General features: G+C 35.2%; 1 protein-coding gene across 2 annotated transcripts; it reads right to left on the bottom strand.

Annotated features, from left to right (window-relative positions):
• Positions 1–273: 273 nt before the first annotated feature.
• slc35c1 (solute carrier family 35 member C1) lies at positions 274–4,270 on the bottom strand. 2 transcript variants are annotated; one of them, XM_023331715.1, is made up of 3 exons: positions 4,148–4,270; positions 2,873–3,384; positions 274–1,767 (listed from the first exon to the last, which is right to left on the bottom strand). In XM_023331715.1, the coding sequence occupies exons 2-3, from the start codon at positions 3,351–3,353 to the stop codon at positions 1,187–1,189; spliced, it is 1,062 nt and encodes a 353-aa protein (XP_023187483.1). In that variant the 5' UTR covers positions 3,354–3,384; positions 4,148–4,270; the 3' UTR covers positions 274–1,186. The 2 variants fall into 2 exon arrangements, with proteins under 2 accessions (XP_023187483.1, XP_005809538.2); XM_005809481.2 differs by lacking the exon at positions 4,148–4,270 and adding an exon at positions 3,468–3,512.
• Positions 4,271–22,419: the final 18,149 nt, after the last annotated feature.

The raw sequence follows: 22,419 nt of genomic DNA, 5'->3' as shown, positions 1-22,419 counted from the left end.
TTAAAGTTATTGATGCAGCCCTTTTGACACTAGACACTTCATTTAGTTCCTGAGAAGAGCCGTGGACATATTTCACAAATGTTCTCAGTTAGAATTTTAACAGGGTTTAATCATCACTTAGGAAAGAAACGGTAAATACTGGATTTTTACCTGCCCAACAAATGTCTTTCAGACTTACAAAACAAACTATTACACTGGTAATGATTGTTTATCCTATGAAAAGATCAATCTTTAAACCAAATTTCCAAAATACCAAAACAAACAGAAGAAACATACAAGGTCTTTGTAGTTTTATTTGACAAGAGTGTCAAAATATATAACCTTTATACAGACAGAAATTGAAGAGAGTAGATTGAAAACAATCAAAGGACTTACAAATAAAGTACAAAATTTCCTCTAAAGAAATTTCTAGTTCATATAGTTCTGAACTAGAAGGCTGCAATGATTTAAAAAAATAAAAAGTTTTTGCCTTTAATATGAACGCCTCGTGATATAAAATAAACATCATTATATACCATAAATCAACAGGTGGTGCAGTTAAACACAGCACCCTGGGGATTCTGTCAATTATTGTTCTTTTTTATGACCAGTTTGTTTAAAACCAAAAGCCCATTTGAATTTCAACCCGTCCTAACTCAAAAAAACATGCAGCAGTGAATGATCAATTTATATTGCAGCTATACAACTTAAATTCCAAATGTGGGAGCTTTTCTTTAAAGAGGAAAGGAGCATTGGTCCACTATGAGCAGGCTATTTGTTAGCTTGTCCATTTTAGCTTTTACCTTGAACTAATAAATACCTTTTATATGCTGTTCATTCTACTCTTAACAAGACTTCCTGCAAATCCCCACATTAAACATAACAGTGGCTATAACTTCAAACCTTTTCTTTGTGAGAAGACTGCACTCAGTTGAGTTGTAGAAAAGTTCCACAATGAGTAACAAATGTGCTGTAAATGTCTTGACAATACCACAATCCTTATTATTATAATCACCCTCAAGCAGAGTGTTTTTCTCTTCCCTTTGTGTACTAAACTATAAAAGAAAAATATCTGAGTATAAAACCGTAATAAAAAGCTGACAGAAAACTAGTCTCTTAAACAGACTGTTACAAAAATTTAAATTACAATCATTTCAAATTCAAGAGCATTTCACATTCATAATTTACTTGTACTAACCAAGTGTGGTTACACTCCAGAGTTCTCTTTCTCCCCAGAGAGCAGTTTTTCCTTAGCAGAGTCCTGAGGCCCTCTGTGTGTAGGTTTCTGCATTTCTCTACTTTTGACCCATGTGTAAGCTGAAGAGCCGCCCAGAACCATCATGTTACTGGTCCACCAAAGCAGGCTCTTACTGGATGAGTTATACACCACTGCTATAACAGTCTGTGCACAAGCCTTTGCTGTTCCTGAGACGTTATGAGTGAGAGGGCTGGTAAATTTGATCTGGAGGCCTGTGACATAGCCGATGGCAAAACCAAACACCCCTCCTAGCGTCATCATCCCCCAAAAGTGGAGATTGGTCAGTCCACTAAAGCTGCCCACTTTTCCCACTTCCCCAAACACAAAGATGAGAGGAAGGAAGAGGACGCAAGCATTGATGTTGTTGTAATAGGACAGTTTCCAGATGCTTCCATCCACAGCAGGCATCACCTTCTTGGTGTAAATGGCATTGAGAGACACAAAGGCACTCGCCAGCACCCCAAAAAACACACCGGACCAAGACAGGGACCCAGCCAGGCCTTCCTGGTCCACACCCAGCCAGAATCCACCTGAAAGGCAAAAGTGTAAAGTACTGAGAAATCACAACTGACTTTAAGTTAAACATTTATGTTTTTCATGACTTTTTGCTGTAGGTGCACAACTGTTCTTCATTGCATATTATTAGTCAGTCACTTGAACTCAAAAATGATGCAAGAAAAAACACATAAAAAATGTGATTGGAGAGTAAGGTTTGTCCATGAAATGATGATTTCTGAATACGCCCTGGCTCAAAATTAAATGTTTTGGGTTTTAAAAAAATGAACATGAATTTGTTTACGCTTTGAAGTCTGAAGTTAGCATTTGAAGTCTGAAAACAGGCCAATTGCACTATTTTGATTATTTGTCATTTTCAGCAGGCAAATATTGATATATCTTTTTATTTGGAATTTGAAAGAAAATTATCAGTAATTCATAAAAGACAAAAAGAATCACATTTTCATCAAACACAACATCTGGTGATTTTGTAGTGGTCTCTTAATTTCTATCTTGTTATAAGTAAAAAAAAATCTGACTGAGGAACGAGTATTTTTTCATCAATATTAAGGAATTACTTAATACTGAAACAAGCTCCTATATCTAGCTCAAAACTTAATTTTGTTTTATTTCAAGTGTACTAATTTGCAGTAGAAACCAGACCAAATATACTTGGTAAGATTTTGTGTTCTGGCAGTGTAGTCATATTGGCATTTAAAATAACTGCATGTAATCAGGATTATTTTTGTTTTTTGTTTCATATGTCCATGTCCTGTGAACTGGTTCAGTAACCAATCAGATGGGGACCTTCCACAAGCACCCCTAGGCAACCTTATAAGCAGTTATAGAAAATGGATGAATCTGTCTAAGGAAATATGTTTTTTTTTAAATTTTCTATAGGATTTTAAGTGGTTAAATAAATAAAACAAAAAACGGTACTCTAACATTTGTTATTTTTCTGTTGGTGTATTTTGCACAGTAATCGCAACGGGAATACACAAATATCAAAACATTATCAGATGAGACAAATCCAGAGATTTAACAACTGCAATCAACTGTCACTACTCAATGTTAGAAAAACACAAAATACCAGTGCAAGATGCAGTTAAATAACAATCAGCAGAAAACACGTTGACCTACCAAGAATGATCCCACAGCAGATTAGAGCTTGGTAAGACGTGGTTTGCTTCAGGATAACAAATGATAACAGCACGTTAAAAACGGTGCTGAGGGATCGTCCGATTGTGTAAAAAGCCACTCCGACGTATTTTAAGCACAAGTTGTTGAAGGTGATCATTCCGATGAAGACAACGGACAGCGGCAGGACTTCACGCGACGTTTTCAAGTCAAATTTGACCGACGGGAAGTCGATGACTCCGGGACACAGCTTGGCGAAAAGCTGCATGATCCAGCACAGACCCACGGTCACCACACACTGGTAGAAAGTGACAAACAGTGGCGCATCCAGCTCTCGGTTGTCCAGCAGGTAGTTATTGAGGAAAACCATTGTTATTGAAACGAACCAGTAAAGTGCGACCACAGCGGCTATCTTGAGAGCTCGAAGAATGAACGACTCTTCGTGTTCATCTTGGTTCATCGTTTCCGAGCCGGACAGAGCCATCCTCAAAATGCTGGAGCGCTTCAGCTGCGTCCTGTTCATGATTGGAGACAAGACAACACCAGCTGCTTTCAAAAGTGCGACATTTACCGAGCTAAAGTGTAACTACATACTGACCAGGATGGAAACATGAGAGTTTATCTTGCCACCCGGCATCAACAATCTAACTTCCGGTCTCAAACTTTTCAACATAAAAGTGCAAGCAAATGTGTATGCTTATACTGTATATTAATGTATTTAATTTCTATTCAAGCGTTTAACGTTTTTCATATTTAAAACCCAGTTAACAGTAAAACAGATACATAAGTAAATAAGTAAATAAATACGATAATTAGACAAACTTAATATGATTAATATACTTTACTGAAGACAGCATGAACGAAAGCTTACAAAGTCATTGCCAAAAGTCTTCCTCACATATCATTAATAAATATCCTGTTACCTAAAATTATTTTTTAGGCGTCTGCAAACTTTCCACAATATTTACATGTAGCATCGCCCTCGTCAAACTGCCTGAACCGGCTTATTCAGTAACCGACGCTATTACTTCCTCATGTGAATGATGTTTTTATATTTGTTTAATATTTTATATTATATATGTTGTTTTTTAAAGTGTGTCACAGATTAATTACAACAATATGCGCCAGTTTAACAAATCCTCTTCGCCTATTTCCCAAGCAATGAAAGGTCTCAATTTGTAGTTAATAGTTTTTCAAACGAAACAATAACTAAAATAAAGAGAAACAATAGAACATGTATAAGTAACATTAAAACGCTTTCACAAAATGCTTTCATACCTGTTTCGAATATATGACCGATTTACCCCGTGTTACAGTTTCCGGAGGTCTGATCTGCGAAGTTAAATTTGGTAGTGACAGCTGTGTTTCTTGAAATACATCATTCTTGTGGTATTCTACAAACATTGGATGAGAAAACCGCGGCGCTGCAGCAAAATGGGAGCTGCTGAAGACAGTCGAAGAAGATGGCAGTGTGATTGCGCATGTGCGAATGACTTACTGATTTGAAAGGATCAGCTAAACTAAGTGTTTCCGTTGATGTTGGAATCTTAGTTTTGACTCAATGAAAAAAAAAATATTCAACTTTTTATATAATATTTGAATTATGATGATTTTTTATAACAATTTTATAATGGACATGCGTTCATCCATTGTTTACATCCATTACAGATTTAAAACGGGTAACTTATTGCAGTATTTGTACAGTGTGCATAGTGCCTTTTGCATGTGTGTTTTTAGAGACCCTCTATTCTATTCTATTCTATTCTATTCTATTCTATTCTATTCTATTCTATTCTATTCTTATCCAAAACTGATTTATTAAACACCACATCTGCGTGTCACAAGCAATATGACATGCACATTCTCTCTCACTCTCTGCTTCTCTCCCTGTTTTCTCTCTATTTCTCAATCTCTCGCTTACTCTGTATGCAGTCACAAGTATCAGCCAGTAGGTGGCAGCAAATTGTCATCAATATTTTTTTTAATCATGATTGTTGACATGGTTATGTAGCCTAGCCTTTAAGTGCTGTCTGGAATTAATTTTTAAGATTAGTTTACTCTGTATTCATTCTAGCCATTTAACAAGGGCATCGCAGTACTTGTCTGCAATGAATGGTTATGTGAATTAGTACATAAGCAAACATAGTTTTTAATTTAAAATAAGTTACCCATTGCACTTAGCTGATAGCAACAACCTTCATAATAATAATTAGAGAAGTTTCGATTTTAATCTTAGGTTGTCTGTTTTGATGTTTGAACAGGAGGCAGAGAAGATTATCTTTCTGCTGAAAGACTAGAGGTTCAGCCTCCGACTCTCCATGTATTAAACATATTTAGTCAAGACAACTTGCAGTGTTTTATACACATAAAACATTTTTAGCCATATAAAATAAGTATTATACACATTTTTTCTTAGAGAAAATATCTCTAATGCAATTCACACCAGATGTTGACTACAACTCAAGTTATCATTATGCTTGTGGACTACTTTATACACTTACAGAAAGATATTAAATTCTTTGAAAAAAAGCCTCTAATGAGAATGACAGCTTTGTTATGTCTCCTGTCTGGAGAAGCTACTCCTCCGCATTTAAAAGGTCGGATTTTGAGTTTTTCTTCCTCTAAGACTTGCTTGAAGTCTTGAAGGTTCTTCAGGATCCTTTACACACATTTTGAACTTGATTTTGTATTTCTTTAGATTTTCATCTGAGTACAAATTAGGTGGTTGTGTTGGACATTCTGGCAGTGTTGGTTTCTTTCCTTCAAACTAATTAAGAGTTAGTTAAGAGGCTTTGTGTTTGGATTATTCTCTTGCTTTGAAATTGAAACGAACCTTATCTTTAGATTCTTATCAAAAATGTCTGTATATTTCTCCATTCTTCCCTCCTATAGTTATAGAAAGTCTGCTGGTGTTAAGACACTGTAATGTTCCCACTTGTAATTTTGACCCTTGGCATAGTGTTTTTGGTGATTTGCAGAATCACTTTTTCTCCAAACTCAGTGTGATCAATGCATCTGACCAAACTATATATATTTTCCGAGTATTTCATTGGCTTGTCCAAGTCTTCTGCAGTTATCGCTAAACAAGCTTCAGTCTTGTTTTTGCTTCACCAGACGAGTAACGGCTAAAGCTTTGTCCAAGAATAATCAAAACAATAATTATGTTGAAATAATGTTCCTCCCACTTCCAGATTAGAGAAAGAAAGCGATAGATAGGCGGGCAAATGGATGGACAGACAGATCGATAGATGCTTTATTTATTTCACTGACCAAACTTTATGTCAAACTTCATGACTTCCAGCTGTCATTGATCTCTTCTACAATTCCAAGCTTGTTCACTTGCTGGAAAATTGTTGAGAGTTGTTTTTGTTTTTTTATAGTTTCATACCTTCTGTTACAAATCACAGCAAGTAACTTGGTTGATGGACTGATGTTTGCTGCTGAGCCAGTAAGCTACACTTATGGACCTGTAGATGCGTTCAGCAAGGGTAAGACAATATGTCTCTCAAAGAACATAGGGGTGGTATTTTATAATTCAGCATATACAACAGTTACATCAGTCGGTGTTCAACCCTTCACTGTTCACCTTTGTTCTAGGGTTTTAGAAGGGGAGAGAACTTATTTTCTGTTGTCAATCTCAAAACCCAGCCATGTGCCTTACTGACCTGGGCCAGATGGTGTTAAGTCAAGTCTTTCTGACATTGACAGAATACAAGAAATATGCTGACTTCTCAGAAATAAAGGTGAGCAGAAACTGTATGGATTGGAGTTGATTGGAGTAGGGGAAAAATACTTAACCAGGAAAGAACTGTAGATTTGGAACTATTTTTAAGTGTGATGTAACAACCATCAATCATTTAAAATGACTTTTTATGTTCACACATCAAACTCACTAATTATCAAAATCAAATACATATATTTACACCACTTTCTTTTATTTCCAATCACATTTGCACTCTTGAAGCAAGAAAAGCAGATTTAAGTTTTTTTTTCAGCACGTAATTATTGGAAAAATATACTGTAAATCTAGAGGTATACTGGAATTATAGGGACAAATACCAAATTTTAATTTAGCAAATCTGCTTATAATTAATGAAAACATAATAAATTAATCTGAATAGCTAGTAAAGCTAACAAACATATGATGTAAAAATTAATGGCAAACTACAGATTACAGGTGGACTGAAAGCCAGTTCTTTTACAATTATTTTCCACATTGGACAAAAACGACAGGGGCTGAACACAGCACAGACATGGAAAAAACAAACTTTGGAAATCCTGCTGTTGTATTTCAATTGTGCACATTTGTGCTGTTATTTAAAACTGCAGTACCATTTTGAATCACAACGTGGGTCTCGGTCCGGCTGTTTGGTCCACATCAGAGTGTAGTCACACCTGCATGAAAGGTCCGGTCCAATAGAGGAGATTAACTGTGGTCTGTGTACAGAGGACAAAATGTATCAGCTCTGAATACACACTTATATTTGCTCAGGTTAAGTTTGTCTGATCCTTAAATCTGTTTAATGATCTAAATAAATCTGTAAGGGTTCAAATGTTTTTTTTTTTCCCAGGCTTGTAAACAACCAAAAAGCTTACCAAGGATTATCTTATCTAAAGACTTATCTTTAGGTAGCATTTATTGCATTATAGAAGGATATAGATACCAATTAAATTTTATATCATAATAGTGTTCTACACTGAAGCCAAATCTACCTTTTCAGATATTTATTTTAAAGAAGCGACAAATGCAAGCTAGCTCTAGCAGTCAAACTTCAGAAAACCCTTTAATCTCTTCTGGTTTGTTTAATCTGTAAAACACCCTTCCTGAATCAGTATATCTATGCTGCACTGCTGCTGTCATCTACCACCAGCACACTACCTATATTTCTTTGGTCCCTCAACCATCCCAGAATTTGCCCGTGTTCATAGTTGTTCTCATCACTCTTTAATGCTGAGAAACATGTTCAGGAAGTTGGCGATAAATGCACCACTCCGTAGCTAGTACATGGAGAGGTGGAATTGTAGCTTAGATATCAAAGTCAAACTGTATCCGTCAGTTAAAATCTACACGTAAGCACTAGGTTGTCAGAAAAAGCAGTGGAAGAAAGAATCACAGTTGCTCTATCAGTTTTAGCTTATTTAGTAATTCCTGAGTGCTTGTTCTGTTAAACGGTGGGTATTAGGCAAGATTGACTTTTTGACTTTGTATCATGTTATAATATCATTCCCTTATCAAAAACATACACAGAATGTTAATTTTAATTATTCATGCATGTTTGAAGAATCCTTGAATTCCCGTGGAGGCCATTCAGGTGTGCCTGAATGTCTACCCATACAAAACGCCACATATTTACAAAAGCTCCACCTTGGAGCTATAGTCTCGAACTAAACTCTGACCCACACAGCTCCACCAGACTAGTGGCAGCAGCAGTTAGCAAACATCTGGTAAAACTAAAATATCACTCCTTTAAAGAATTTGGGATGTAAATAATGTAAATAAGTTGTGGTCAATTATCTGTAAATCCTTCAATCCTACCAGCATGGATTTCTAACAAAAAGACAGAATGGTAGTTGCTACAACGCTAATGAACCTCACTTCAAAAATTTTGAGTTATTTCTTAAAGGTGTGTGTTAAAGAAAAGTTGTATACACTTTAAAGTGCAGAGTTAGTGTGTGTGTGTGTGAATGAGTGAATGCAGTTTGTAATGTATAGTCCTGGCAAAGCCATAAACAACTGGTCTATAAAGGCATCTCCTTTTACATATAAGTTTATATGGAAGCCGGTGGGATCATGAGGATCTCTTCTGAGTGCATCTAAAGCATATCTGAAAGGTCTTTAATTGGAGGAACACTTCTTTAGTCAAGCTCATAAAACAACCAAGCCTTTTAAGATTTTTAGAGTCCAGTCAGGATGCCATCTTCTTTAATATGTAAGACTATAAAATATGAATGAGTTATCCTCCAAATTAAAGCGGAACATTTTTAACTTTGCTACATAAAATCCACCTATAGAATAACTTAAAACGTTCTATTTTTCCTTGTCTGACTGACATGGTTGCTCAGTAGGTTACACAATGCAAACTTTTGTCCTCGGAGACCAAGGTGACTCATGTGGCTCATCATTCCTAGGGGAACCGCAGAGGAAATGTGGAGCAGCATTATGACAGTCGTACTGCCATTTCAGAGGAGCCAGCTTCCCTTGCGTCCCAGAGCACACCAGGCACTGGTGAAACTCCCCACATAGGTCATTATTTAAATACTGTTGTTCTAAACAAAGACTGATATTTGATGCATTATTTATGTAGAATATAATCCCAAACCTAATTTTAATATTTGAACCCTGTCCTTAAAAAATGTTGTCTTTCATTCTGGAACTACAGAGTTTGTTCTTGTTGTCTTTCTGTCACTTGGCATCTGCTTTGTGGTTTACCTTCTTGCATTTGTGAAATTTCTGAGAGATTTTCTGTTTTTTTAATGTACTTTCCTGGTTCAGTTCTGCTGTCTGATTCAACCCATATTTAATTGTCAACCTACCAGATTATCACACAGATTGATCCTTTTTGCTAAGTGTTATGAGTTTACACCATGCATGTGAATATAATATCCTATGGGACAGCATCGGCTGAGATAATGCTGCCAATAACAACACTCTCCTCTTGCTATTAACTTTTTACTTTTTTGTATTCTTTTTTGTATATTTGTTCTACCTTCTCAAACCCCCAGTCGGTCGTATAGCAAATGGCCATTCATACTTAGCCAGGTTCTGGTTCCATTAGGCATTTCTTCCTGTAAAAGGGGAGATTTTCCGCCAATCTATCATGCATGCATCCACATCATGAGACTGCTGAAAATTCAGTGACACAATATGATTGTCTACTGTTGCTACATGCTCATCCAGGAGGAGTAAATGCTGCAATCAGAGACTCAATGCAACCTGCTGGGTTTTCTTTAATAGATGACTTTGTAAACTGACTTGAATAATGAACCAAACTTAATGCACTGTTTGAACTTCATGTGTGATTGATTTTAATTTTTATTTGCAAAGTGCCTCAGAGATGCACTTTACAACAAATGAGCAGAGATGACATCTGTTGAGAAATTGGTACATAAAAGAGTTGAATTGCAATTGTGAATTCCTTATTCTTATATTTGGAATGCATAGGTGTTACTTTGACTCATGCTTCAATTTCAGTAAAGTTTTGCAACTCAGTAAAAACTGAGAAACAATTGGCAATACTCTGTAGAACGCCAGTGGGCTGGAAAAATCTTCTCCAGTGTTAAAAAGTTTGAGGCGTCTACCTAGCCTCTAAAAGTCCCTAAAACCAATCTGATGAGATCTGATGGCATCTGTTGGAAAGTAGCCCAATCTACAAAGACAAGCTAAAGGGATCAAATGATTTAATGCTAGCCTCTCCTTAGTCACCCAAGGATTCCTAGAGGTTCTGCTTTAACCCTCTGAATAGTTATTTCCCTCTTCTTTTCTAGTGAGAAGTGTTAGGTTGTTTGTGGGTTCTCGATGTTATTGCTGTCTGTGTATTGCTCAAAGCAAACAAGCCGAGTAGCATTGATTAGCCTAAACTAATTATTTCTAGTGACTTGAGTAAAACTATTTCAGTCTCAAGAGGAGTGAGCACAACAAAAAACAAACATGCAACTGTCTCACAAAGGTCAACAGCCGACTAGCGCATAGAGGGACTCCGTATTTTCAGCATTGCTAATGAAGCCTAAGTGGTTATGTGCTGCACATTTTTGTTTCCGCTCCCATGCTCTGCTGCACAGGGTCTTGGTTAATGATCACTTTTGTTTGAAACTGTTTTCACACCAGGCTAAAATCAGCTGTTGAATGAGTTACTGGAGCAAGATCAATATCAATATGCTTTATGATGGCAAATAATTTCAGTCTTGTTTTTGATTTCTGCACAGGCTCTTCTTTATTTTTCTTTTTATCAATTCTTCTTACTTTTATGTTTTCTTTTCCACATCTTTCAAAACATAATGATGATGAGTCATTATTGCAGGTCTAATTTAACCACTTTAAGAATAATGTCAGTCACTTAACATTGATCTCTTGTATGTTTTTGTTCTGCACATTTTTATATTTAGTTTTAGGTAATTACTAAAACTTTAACTGGGCCTTTCTGGGCCAGTATGAAAAATGATAAGTTAACATTTGATTTCTCGGCCTGTCTAACTTGATTAAAATACTGTAGGAGAACTTTTTCATATTTAAACGTCATAAAAAACAAAGTCTTCACACTTTTCCAATCTTTATTATTTTGTAGGCCAGTCCTACCTGAATAGTGATGAGATTGTGTCAGTACTTTTTGTTCGTGAAGGTAAAGGTAATTTTGTTTACATAGCATATTTTCAGCAACAAGGCGATAAAAAGTGCTTGTGATAACTATCAGAAAAAACTGAATTGTCCAAAATCATTAAGCGTCTAAAAATATGTTTCAAAGAAAAACAAGTCCAATTGTACATTAATCAATATAAATTTAATTCAGATATACCCCATTCATTCCAGTACAATAGAATCCTGTCCAAATTAAATTACATTCATTCATTCATCCATCCATTGTGTTCCACTTATCATCGATTAGTTCGCAAGGATAACAAGTCCAAGAGAAAATTGCAGATATCCCTCCACCAATTGAACAATAAAGATACGTAAACACCTCCATCAAAGAGAAACACATCCAGAAAAGAGATTAAAACAATCAAATAGTCACTGATTCAGGAGCACTTTCTGTGGGAGAGGAAAAACAAAAAGTACACGTAGTTGAATATAGCAATAATTTCATCCATAATTAAATACTAATTCTATAGGGTTTAGTAACACACTCTATGGATGACATAATCCTATCCTTCAAACTCTGTCACCCATAAAATAAGCCATTACTGTTACCAGATAAATAATGATTTAATTGGGACAGAAGCATTGGTATGTGCACACTGTAACAGTGTGATGGGAAGGTGGAGGCTGGCTGCTAAAAAAAGCAACTGTACTTTCCATTCTCTGATAGCCCAGGAGTGCTTTTTTTTTATTCTGCTGACACAGTGAAATATTAATGTAGAATAAATTCCCATCTAATTAGGGCGTCTGAATTAATTAGGAAGCATTTAATTAGCGTAGTTTCCTCTTCAGTTGAGGGGAGGTTTTGATCTGAGCCATATGGCTCCTTCCTCAGATGTACTGTGGTTCATAAATATGAACTACTTTAGTTAGCCGTTACAATGATAATTCTGTTTTTGTCACAGAACATGAATTGTGTATTGACCAACAAGTGTTATAAAATTGTTATTGTGGTGTTGCATTCTGTCGATAACCAGAAAACCTGATAGGAATATTTGGATTAAAAGACCTGTGGCCTGAAATGTTTTTTTAAATAGCTACTGATCTCAAAACTGTAAAACTTGTGAAAAACAGGAGGCGTAGAAGGTGGAGCAGGAGTTTCCTCCTGCTGCTGCAGAGGCAGTGTGGTGCTGCTTCATTTATAGGTTCAGTCTAAAGCAAAGGAATTTTTTTATTTAGCTACATTAGATTTGTGGGTTTGACATGACGTTTTGTGGAACAATACGTATCATTTATTATCAATGTACTTACAGACAACTGCAGAAAGATATCTGCAAAAATTTAAAATGGGAACAGCAGAAAGTCAAAATTTCACTCTAGTCATAGCTGAACAGACTAGCTGTTGAGTGATCCAGCTGGGCACATATAATCAATATGTTCAAATATTTTATAAAGTTTGAGCAAATAGAACCAAAAGAAATAAGCAGAATTTGTTTTTACATTTCAGTACATTTCAGTACGTTCAAATAAAATCCAACTCGTAGTTTTTTTTCCCCTTCTTTTATTTCCTTGCATCCTATGGAAGATTCAAATCTTTGCAGCAGCATGACTGGATACAAGTGGATATATTCTCCATATAGAGAATGCCATCCTGTGCAATAATTTTAACTTGGCACTAGGCTCTGTACACATGCCTTTGTGGAAACATTCTATAGGATTCATGCACATACAATCTAAAATAGACGTTTTTTCACTAATCATAGAGAGGAAATCACACCCAGTCTCTAAAGTCTGAAGTTGTTACATATGAATAGCATAGTTACAATTATATAACTTGTAAAAGTTATGATACATTTTAAATAGTTTGAAACCTGCTGTGGCTAAGAGGTCAAGACTCAATTGGAGATGTTAAATTGAAAAAAAAATTGTAATGTAGCATTAATATTAGTGCCTTCCTGTCTACAGTAATAATCCTTACAATGCTCAGGAGAACTCTAAAGCTATTCTGATCTTCTTAGTTTTCTGTTAATTCACAAGTTATCTCAAACATACCACACCTATTTTTGCACCTGTGAACAACACTGACAAAACATAGTGAGAAAATTAGTTTTTAAAAAGGTATAGAAAAGAAGACACTGCATTCCATCTGTAGATCCTGTTAGTGTGATTAAAAAGTAAAAGGATGAAGAGGTGGAAACTAAGAATTAGGTCCTGCAAATGGAAATGTTTTATTTTTGGGGTTTGCATTTAAAGTGCAACAGCATTCTCATTTCAATCCTCAGTTTCAGGCTGGCCACAGGCTGATGGTAGCAGATACATTTGAATCTCCTGGTAATGCCTTAAGGTGTGCCGCTATAGATATTGCTGATGCAGTCATAGATGCAAAGCTAAGAGATTACTATTCATGCAAAGGAAAAGTAACTGCAGAAAATTCATCTGCAGGGATTTCAAGATAAAAAGTAGGCCATTTCAAAAACATTGACATCTTGTTGGTGAAGGAAAAAAAATGATTACCATATTCTCTAACTTAGACAAAAAAATATCAGCAGCTGACAGTTTTAATTGTTCGTGTTTGTTTCTTAACGTAACCCATGATTATATTGCAATATTGATAAAATTGCACTCACATTATTCTCAAGCTCTGTAAATACCGATCCAGTCTATTATAATTATATAATAATTATGTTTTATGTATCATGATAGATTACAAAATCACTTAAAAAAAAACCTTTAGAAAACCTCTAAATAGATTTAAATTCAGCTTGTGATTTTTAACCATATAAAGAGCAACTAACTGCTCAATGTTCAAAGATGTACACAAATACACGCTACATTTTTACTTACTTATACTAAGGAAATAAGGAATGCAATCCTGCAGGTTGCTTAAATTATACAACTGAGGTTGGTAACTCATAAAATTTGAAATTTTTTAACTTATAGCTATTGTGTATTAGTCAAATTACATTTTTTCAGCAGTCTATGTGTCTCTCCACTTACAAACATATTTACTTTAAAATTAATGCTATTCACAAGCCATGGGTGACAGATACAAATTAGCTGTGTGGCTAAATCTGTCACATTTACACAATGAACTGAGGGGTTTGCGATGATGGATGTGCTTTTATTGCTTTTGAATAAATAAAGAGAAAAAGAGGCAGCCAAGAACCAAAGTTTGAAGTTCACTTTTTTACGATGGCAAAAAAAGCTGTCAGCTCAAGCACAGAATGAATATTCCTGTTCTTCTATCATCTTTGACAGCGCTAAGGTGCCTTGAGCAACAAACTGAGGTTCCTATGTGCTACAATTATATCTGTCCACTGCTGTAAAAAGTGTTACCTTTCTCTCTGTCATCTTCTTGCATAGTTGGTAGGTTTAATTGCTGTGTAAAAAGCAAATAAAGATTCTTATACAAGTGAATAGACATCGCCTCCAATTAATATGGTTCAAGTGTATTAAAAAAGAAAATAAAGCAACTGACAGTTGTGAGTCTTGAATGTAATCATTTCTTGTACATTCACATGGACACAGTGTCTAAAGATGTACTCAGTTTCTTCCCACAGAGTGATACGCTTCTATAAATAATAGGCAGCAAAATGTTAATCTGTAATAATAGCTTCCAGTTTTTGACAATATTTCCTTATACTCTGTAAATGTAATGCCTTATTTTGCATTAGAACATTAATCCAAAAAGGACATCTCTTACTCTAATGTGCATTAGAGTAAGAGATAACATTACAGATAATTGCAACTATTCAACAACAGGACTTAAACAAAAGTTTGCTAAGAAGTATAGAAGGATGGAGTCAATTTAGGTTGGGTTAAGTATAAATAAGAACATTTCTTTATCCAAATTTACTCATTACTGTTCAGAAAAAAGAAATAACAGATAGGTCCATTAATGCATTTCATAGCAACAGAAACCCTGCACATCTGATAGAACCATTCCAGCAATAAATAAAACGGCACATTAACATCTAAAGATGTGAATCTTCATGTGCAGCCTTATAAAATAGGTGTCATTTGTAAAATGATTGATGAGCTCATCAAAAATCTATCCATCTGCTTTTATCAGTCTGTTGGTGATAAATAGAATGAAGGTAAAAGGATGACAGAACAGTCACTGAGGCGACTGATAGCTTTGTATATACTTCTAGAGGCGGATATGCTGTCAAATAACTGTCAATCTCTTGGATCTGTACAAATTAACAGTTCGTACTGGCTGAGTGAAATTCTTGTTGTTTATTGTATCACAGTCTTACAGTTTTAATTACAGACCAATCTAGAGAACTCACATTAGAAGAAAAAGTCTGCACAGACGTTTTTTTCTTCAAAATGTTTAAACTTTGGATAATTTCTGACTTTTTAATGTATTTCTATTATTTGAACTTTTTCAATGGAAATAGGAAGAAATGGCACAAGTGCAAACCTACCATCCACCAAGCTGATAGACAGACCAATAAAGGATGAGTCAGAGAAAGAGAGATTTATGGTAAGTTTGGAGGAGCTGCAGAGACTACCAGCTCAGGTGGGAGAATCTGTTGACTTAAAAACTTACTACACTTTACCAGTCAGATTTTTACCGAAAAATGCTTTTGATTATGCAGTTTGGGACATAATATGTAGAGGACATTGGAAATATGTGGAAAAAAGTGTTTGTTTTCAGACAAACTTTTCACATACTTAATTGTGACATAGTTCAAGGAGCATGAACGACTTTACAAAGCACTGTATCTCCTTAAGCTAAAGCAAATGAGCTCTTTGTCAAGTATATGACCAAATACTCTAAAGCTTAAAAATGTTGACTATTTTTGCTTGAATCAAATGCATGTCAACTACAAATCTTGGAACTTTTAAACAAAGTTATATGCAAATGCTGTTAACTGTTTACACAACAAGCAGAAAAAGACAAATTATCACAGCTGCCCAGCTTGCAGGGCAAACACGACTGTTTGTTTGTGATTGGGATCTTTTTGTTTGCAGTGTTGGGTCATTACCTCTGCAGTTCAAAAATGTAAGCGGATGACCTTTCTGCTAAGTTATTTTTCATGGCAGTCCAAGCCAAAATTGCTACAGTTATTCATGCTGACATGAAATGTTCCACACCCTCAAATAAAATAAAATCTGGCTGAATAAATATTGACTAACAGCCAACATTAACTAGATGATCGCAACTCTTTTCTGTATTATATTTAGGCTGTGAATGATTACAGAGCCTGCTATTGTATCTGTTCTTACTTTTCTTTGAATATTCATGAGCAGAGAAAACAGTAGTTAGTTTACATGTAAATCTTTTAAATAAAAAAGTTGCACAGATATTTGCATAATCATATTTTGGAATTGTGTTGTTCTCTGTTTACAGTCAAGGTAAACAGTAAAATTCATCTCTGTCAGTTTAAGTATATTTTTGGACAAATGTTTCAAAAGATAAGCATAATTCAAGATTATTGCTATAAAACCTTAATTCACAACAACTATCACATCAAAGAGAAACAAATAGGAAATATGGGATCAATATGACGCAATATAATTTTATAAACACACTAACATCCTTATAATGTAATTATAAGGATGTTATAATTACATTATAACATCCTTACTACACTGGTAAAGTGTAGTAAGTTTTTAAGTCATCTGTCTGGTTTTCATTTTATTTCATGAAAACCAGACAGATAATATTAAACCTAAATGAGTTAATATAAAATACAATTGGTGCCCAAATGGTAAATAAACACTTTTTTGTTTCAGTTCAATACCAAGGATGTGCTGAAGAAAATTCAAACCTGCCAGTCAGGCACCTCAAACATAATGACCTGTTTACTCTGACTTCTGTTGTCATTTGTACACAAAAGGCTGAGGAGCTTTCTCGGGTGAACGTCCAAAAATCGCCTTTGTTGCCTGGTGAAGTGTGACACTGATGACTGAGCAGGGAAAGTGATATCATGGTCGTATCTTTTATCCTGTTTGTCACAGCTTCGCCATTCAGGAAGTGTTGTAGGAAGAAAATTAGTAAACACATCTTTCATCTCGCCATCATGCCACCTCAAAGTCTTTTTATTCTCTTTTGTTTGTGTATTCATATGGAAAAAGGTGAACAAAAATTAGCATTTTTTGTTACTTAACAGAAGATAAACTTGCTTAAATTTGGGAGGACAAAAATATTACACACTGATATTTAAACACATTCTAGCATGTCTTCATGCAATCACAAGTCAAGGCATGTTTATTTATTCAATCAAATTAAAGAGTCTGAAATTGAATTTTTATTTATTAGCATCAGAATTAATGTCCTAACTGCTGTATTGTGTTCAGTTTATATTTTGATGCATAGACTAAGCCCCTCCCTGGAAAAAATAAATAAATAAAATCACAGGTTTTCTCTTTCACTAAAACCTTACACTGAGATAAGAGTTACGGAAATTCTTACAGATACCAATACTCAAGTAAGTAACTTGACTAAGGAGGTCTAGTCTTTGTTTCGCAAAAGAGAAATAGTGAGCAGCGAAATAATCAAACAAGGTCAGTGAAGGGCCACATATTTCTTCAACAGAGTGGAGTCTGTCACAGGTTTACTAATGGACTGCAGAGTGAAAGCAGTGGGGGTGGGGATTCTTGACTGCAAGACTAATTCAATTTAAGAAGAGCTAGCAGCTCTCAATATCTCATTACAAATCCACAGTTCGTTTGGTCATGGATTGTATTGGATTTAGAATGTCCAGACAACTGCAAACAATGTTTTTTCAATATACTGCTCTCAGTACTGAACATGATGCTGGTGTGCTTTCTAGTCTGAGTGAAATATTGAGAATATGAGTAAATGCTGATGCAGTTCTCCTGAGAGCTCTGAGTTGAAAACAAATGACAGAGACGGGTATTTCAGCTTCGAATCATTTTGCTGATCTCACCAACAAGACATAATATTGACTGGTGGAAAACAGACATGCTGGATAGCAAAGAAAAACAACAAAATAAGTTTTAATGCAATGACTTCCACTCATGTCTGTATTTCTCTTTTGCATCTGCTTTTTTAGTGCTGCGATCAGCCATACTATTAGTCCTGAAGATATAGTCCTGGTTTGTCATGGGAAATGATTGGCTACATGAGATCGTTTTGCGGCAGTTGCGTTCCGAAAAGAGCCTGTGATAGGCGAAATCCGTGAAGTAGTTTTTACAATTATTATAAAGCATAATTAAATACTCTACATTGAATCCAAAGAACAAAATCTGTTTTCAGGCCCAAGCATTTTTTTAAACAAATAGAACACTTTCTTACAAATAACTACAGTTAAATAATCGTTTTAATCATCAATACGAAGTACAGTAGAACAAATTGTGTCTAGCGTATTTCACTGTGCCTCTGACTGTGATGCTGCGGCCTGACTCCGCTCTCTAGTGTCTTTTTCTTCTGAAGCCTGTGGTGCAGGTGTGATTTTTCGAGAGAAGAACATAGTTATCGGTAGTTGTTGTCACTTTTTTTTTTTTCTGGGCAAAAATATTTGCCAAAATTTGCCAAGTTGTATTATGTATATTTAAATACCGTAACGTTATTGGCACACAGGTAGAGAAGAAGCGCAGAGACTGTTTAGCCAATCAGGACGCAGAACACAATGCACTGTGAAAAAAAACAACACAAAAAAATCTGCGAAGCCGTGAAAGGTGAACCCCGTTATAACGAGGGTTCACTGTATCTGAAATATTTTCACCAGACCTTGTAAAATCCCTTTACAATTGTTTTGGGTCAACTTTTATGTTTTTTTTTTTTTACATAACTTTAATCTATTATTTATTCATGTGGAAGAGAACGCTAATAATAGTTTTAAGTATAATTATTTACTTATTCTGTAAAACATGGTTTTCATTAATGTCAGCTGTTACCATTCCCTACTGGATTTATTTGTGACTTTTCAAAAACCAAACTGCTTGTGATTCCATCAGACATGCTGCTGTATAGTCCAAGTTAATCTTTCAATTGCATCATTGTAAAATTTAATTATCAACCTTTTCTTTTTTTTAATCACAGCCTCAAATATCTATTTAGCACATAACTCAACCGGGAAATTAACAATGAAAAAGAAATAATAGACACCTAAACAAATCTCACATTACTTCAATTAAACCTCTTGAAGCATGCAGCATAGCCTGTCAGTTCTGTAAGCAATAAATGAATGTGAGTGTAAACCCAGTAGCTGCATAAGCCAATTTTTAAAATTTGTTGGCAGGAACCGGGGTAACTGTGCAGTGAAAGTTTTCAGATAACAGACAGAGTCAGGTGACAGGTTAGCAGGCGAATGGATTCTTGAGAATAGCAGACAAGATAGTTAATGAGCAGTGAAAATGGAAGCTACATAAATAAGGAGGACCAGACCAGATGGCCAGATGTATGAAGTTTACATCTAGTATATACGACCTGACAACAAGAGCCAAACTACATAATAAAATACAATATAGGTGTGAAGACCTGCTCAAGAGGAGACATACCTTACCTTACACTCAAACAGAAATGAGAAACTTCTCATGGAACACAGAACAATGCAACAGTGATAAGATTATTAGTATTAATAGTGACCAGTTCTGAATTGAAAAAACACAAATATGTTAGTATGACAAAAGATGTTACAGGAATGTACAGGATTCTTGGAGTGAAAAGATGGAAGAAGAAATTGAAATTATGATGGAGTTTAAAAGAGAGGCAACAATAAGACAATGCATGCAATCTACTTTGCTTTACAAAGAAGCTACAAAGAATTCTTAGAAACAAAATGTTTTTTTTTTTCATGTTTCAAGGTTATTTGTTTTGAACAGGGAAAGTGTACTTATTAACACTTGAAAGTTGCAGTATTGTAGCCAGAGGCTAATTTTAATCTTTTACCTTTGGACAATTTCATGATTCTTTTTAAATGAGAACAACCATAATAACTAAATTAAATATGGAATACAGCAAAAATAAAAATCTGACAAGTTGTTTTTGTAATAAACATACATACTTATATAATGTTGTGATCACATCTTTGGTTTTCCAGGAACAATTTTAGATGCTTAGTAAATAAACAGTTATAGATGGGAGTTAAAGTGTATTGTTTGGCACAAAATTCCCAGTTTGAGATTCTTGATATTACAATTTGGAGTCATTAGCCATTTTATTAGGTACACCTTATTAATGCCAGTTAAGCTCCCATTTGGCTGCAAAATAGTCTTTAAATGTTTTGGCATACATACTCTTGAGATTTTCATCCATATTGACATGATCACCACCATCATGCTGTTGCAGCCGGTGGCACATTAATGATCTATGACATAATGCATCACCATGCTGAAAGTAACAATCAGACAAAGGGTACACTGTGGTTATAAAGTGATGGGTAAGGTGCAGTACTTAGGTTCATTTTTACTTTGGGGGCAAAATATCCCTCACATTAGTATGCATTTGTGCTGACTTGAACATTTCTTCCATTCTAATGTTTCTCAAACTGGCTTGATAAAATTTTATTTGACTCATTTTTTCAGCACAGTGCTTGAAGCTTTGTTGTAGGCCAAATTTCACAGATACAGTTGTGTCGTCATGCTATTTTCAGCCCTTTATCCCTCCAGTAGAACATGTGAGTCTGTGCCAAGGTTTGTCTTTTAATTAAAACACACACATACAATAGGGGAAGTACAAAACTTTGAATAATATAAGCATGTCATGTTGCATTTTCTGGAGAACACCAGCATACCTCATTTATGAAGAAGCTATGCAACAATAGCTCAAGGATAAAATATGGTACTCAAAGATTGTTCTTGCATGTCTCTCACCCCTTTAACATTTTTACTACAGGTTAGAAGTAGGTCAGAGAAATCTAAATTGGATTTAAAGTCCCCAAAGTTATAATGCAATATAACCCATAATGATTAGTAGTTTTTGAGATCATGCTTGATTTTTTACCCTCTTGTGTACCTTTGCACACTGTCCAACATGCTGTATGGCAAACAAGCAACACCCGTATTATGCACATTTTTATGACAGAATCCTGGCAGATGGAGGCACTGAGTACCTCAATATACAGCCCCAGCTTGAGGCAGAGTTCCTGGAGGAATTCCAGCAAAGCCACAATCAGTCTATTTCCAGATTTATTCTAATGGCCTGATGTTTAAATCCTGCAGCAAACAGAAAGAGAAGGCTATTTTCCTCTATAAATTAGGGGATATGACATCCAAAATATGTACTCACTATCATTTATAGTTTTATTTGTTAAAAGGATGGGCTTTAGGGGGGATTAAATTGTTAAATATTACAAATATGTATTTAGAAAACCTCAATGAATTGGGTATATGGAAATATTGAATTCTCACACCCGTTATTCATTTGTTGCTTTACACTAGAAACTTTCCTATATTCTTGCCCAAGAAATATTTTTTATACACAGTTAGAACCATCATGTTTCTGGATAATTCCCTGACCTATATGCAGACTCATAAGCAGGACTCAAAATTAAAAGTGTAGAGTTCGTATATGTGAATGAAATGCATGTGATGAAATAAGGTTTGGATCAGAGTTTGGCAGCATCTAGAGGAAGATAGGGACGATAGTGAGGGAATTGTGCTGATGACTCTCTGAAGAAGAGTAGATAAGATCGGCTTACTGTTTTTAGAAGGTGGATTGATGTTTATGGGAAAGCAGAGATTTTGGCAGAATATGATGAAATAGAATCTGGCAGAGGTTTGTATTTCAGAGGAGCATCTACTACAAGCAGAGTAGATGGTTTGGGAGAACTTCATGGTGCTGAACAGAGAGCACTGAAGAGCCAGAAGGCAGATTAGTAATTATGGTGTTGTATTGCTAAAACACACAAAAAACAGACTGTACTGTGAAGTTTGTCATATTTCATGCTCTTCCAGCATCATTACTTTTATCTCTTAAAAAGCATTTTATTCACAAATAAAACCAGATGTGTGAACCCATGTTGCAAGCCAGCAGAGCCGCCATGTATCCACTGTTCAGTAAAAATATTTTGAAGTCAAAGATAACAACCTTAAACAAATTTTAAATGTCAAGATGCTTCCTGCAAAGTTTTTAATCACATGATAGAATTCTTAGTTTTATCTGGAGTTTAGCAAGCCAACATCTTGTCCTTGTTAGTAACACAGAAAATATGTAAAATAATAAAATAAAATATTGCAGACAGTGATGGTAATAAATAATCTAGGTAGTGTATCTTGTGAAAATACTGTAAAAAGATTTGCACAAAAACTAAGAAAAGTGCTCTCTCAGTTGAACTTTTCT

This window comes from Xiphophorus maculatus, chromosome 4 (genome assembly GCF_002775205.1).
Source record: "Xiphophorus maculatus strain JP 163 A chromosome 4, X_maculatus-5.0-male, whole genome shotgun sequence".
Taxonomy (NCBI): Eukaryota; Metazoa; Chordata; class Actinopteri; order Cyprinodontiformes; family Poeciliidae; genus Xiphophorus; species Xiphophorus maculatus.
The sequence above is the reverse complement of the archived record's forward strand: the minus strand, read 5'-3'. Positions and strand labels throughout refer to the sequence as shown.

Bases quoted from the DNA above. Each gene is read 5' to 3' on its own strand.
- slc35c1 (XM_005809481.2), bottom strand. The intron at 1,768-2,872 runs GTAGGTCAACGT...TTTGCCTTTCAG, and splicing joins CTGCTGTGGGATCATTCTTG to GTGGATTCTGGCTGGGTGTG.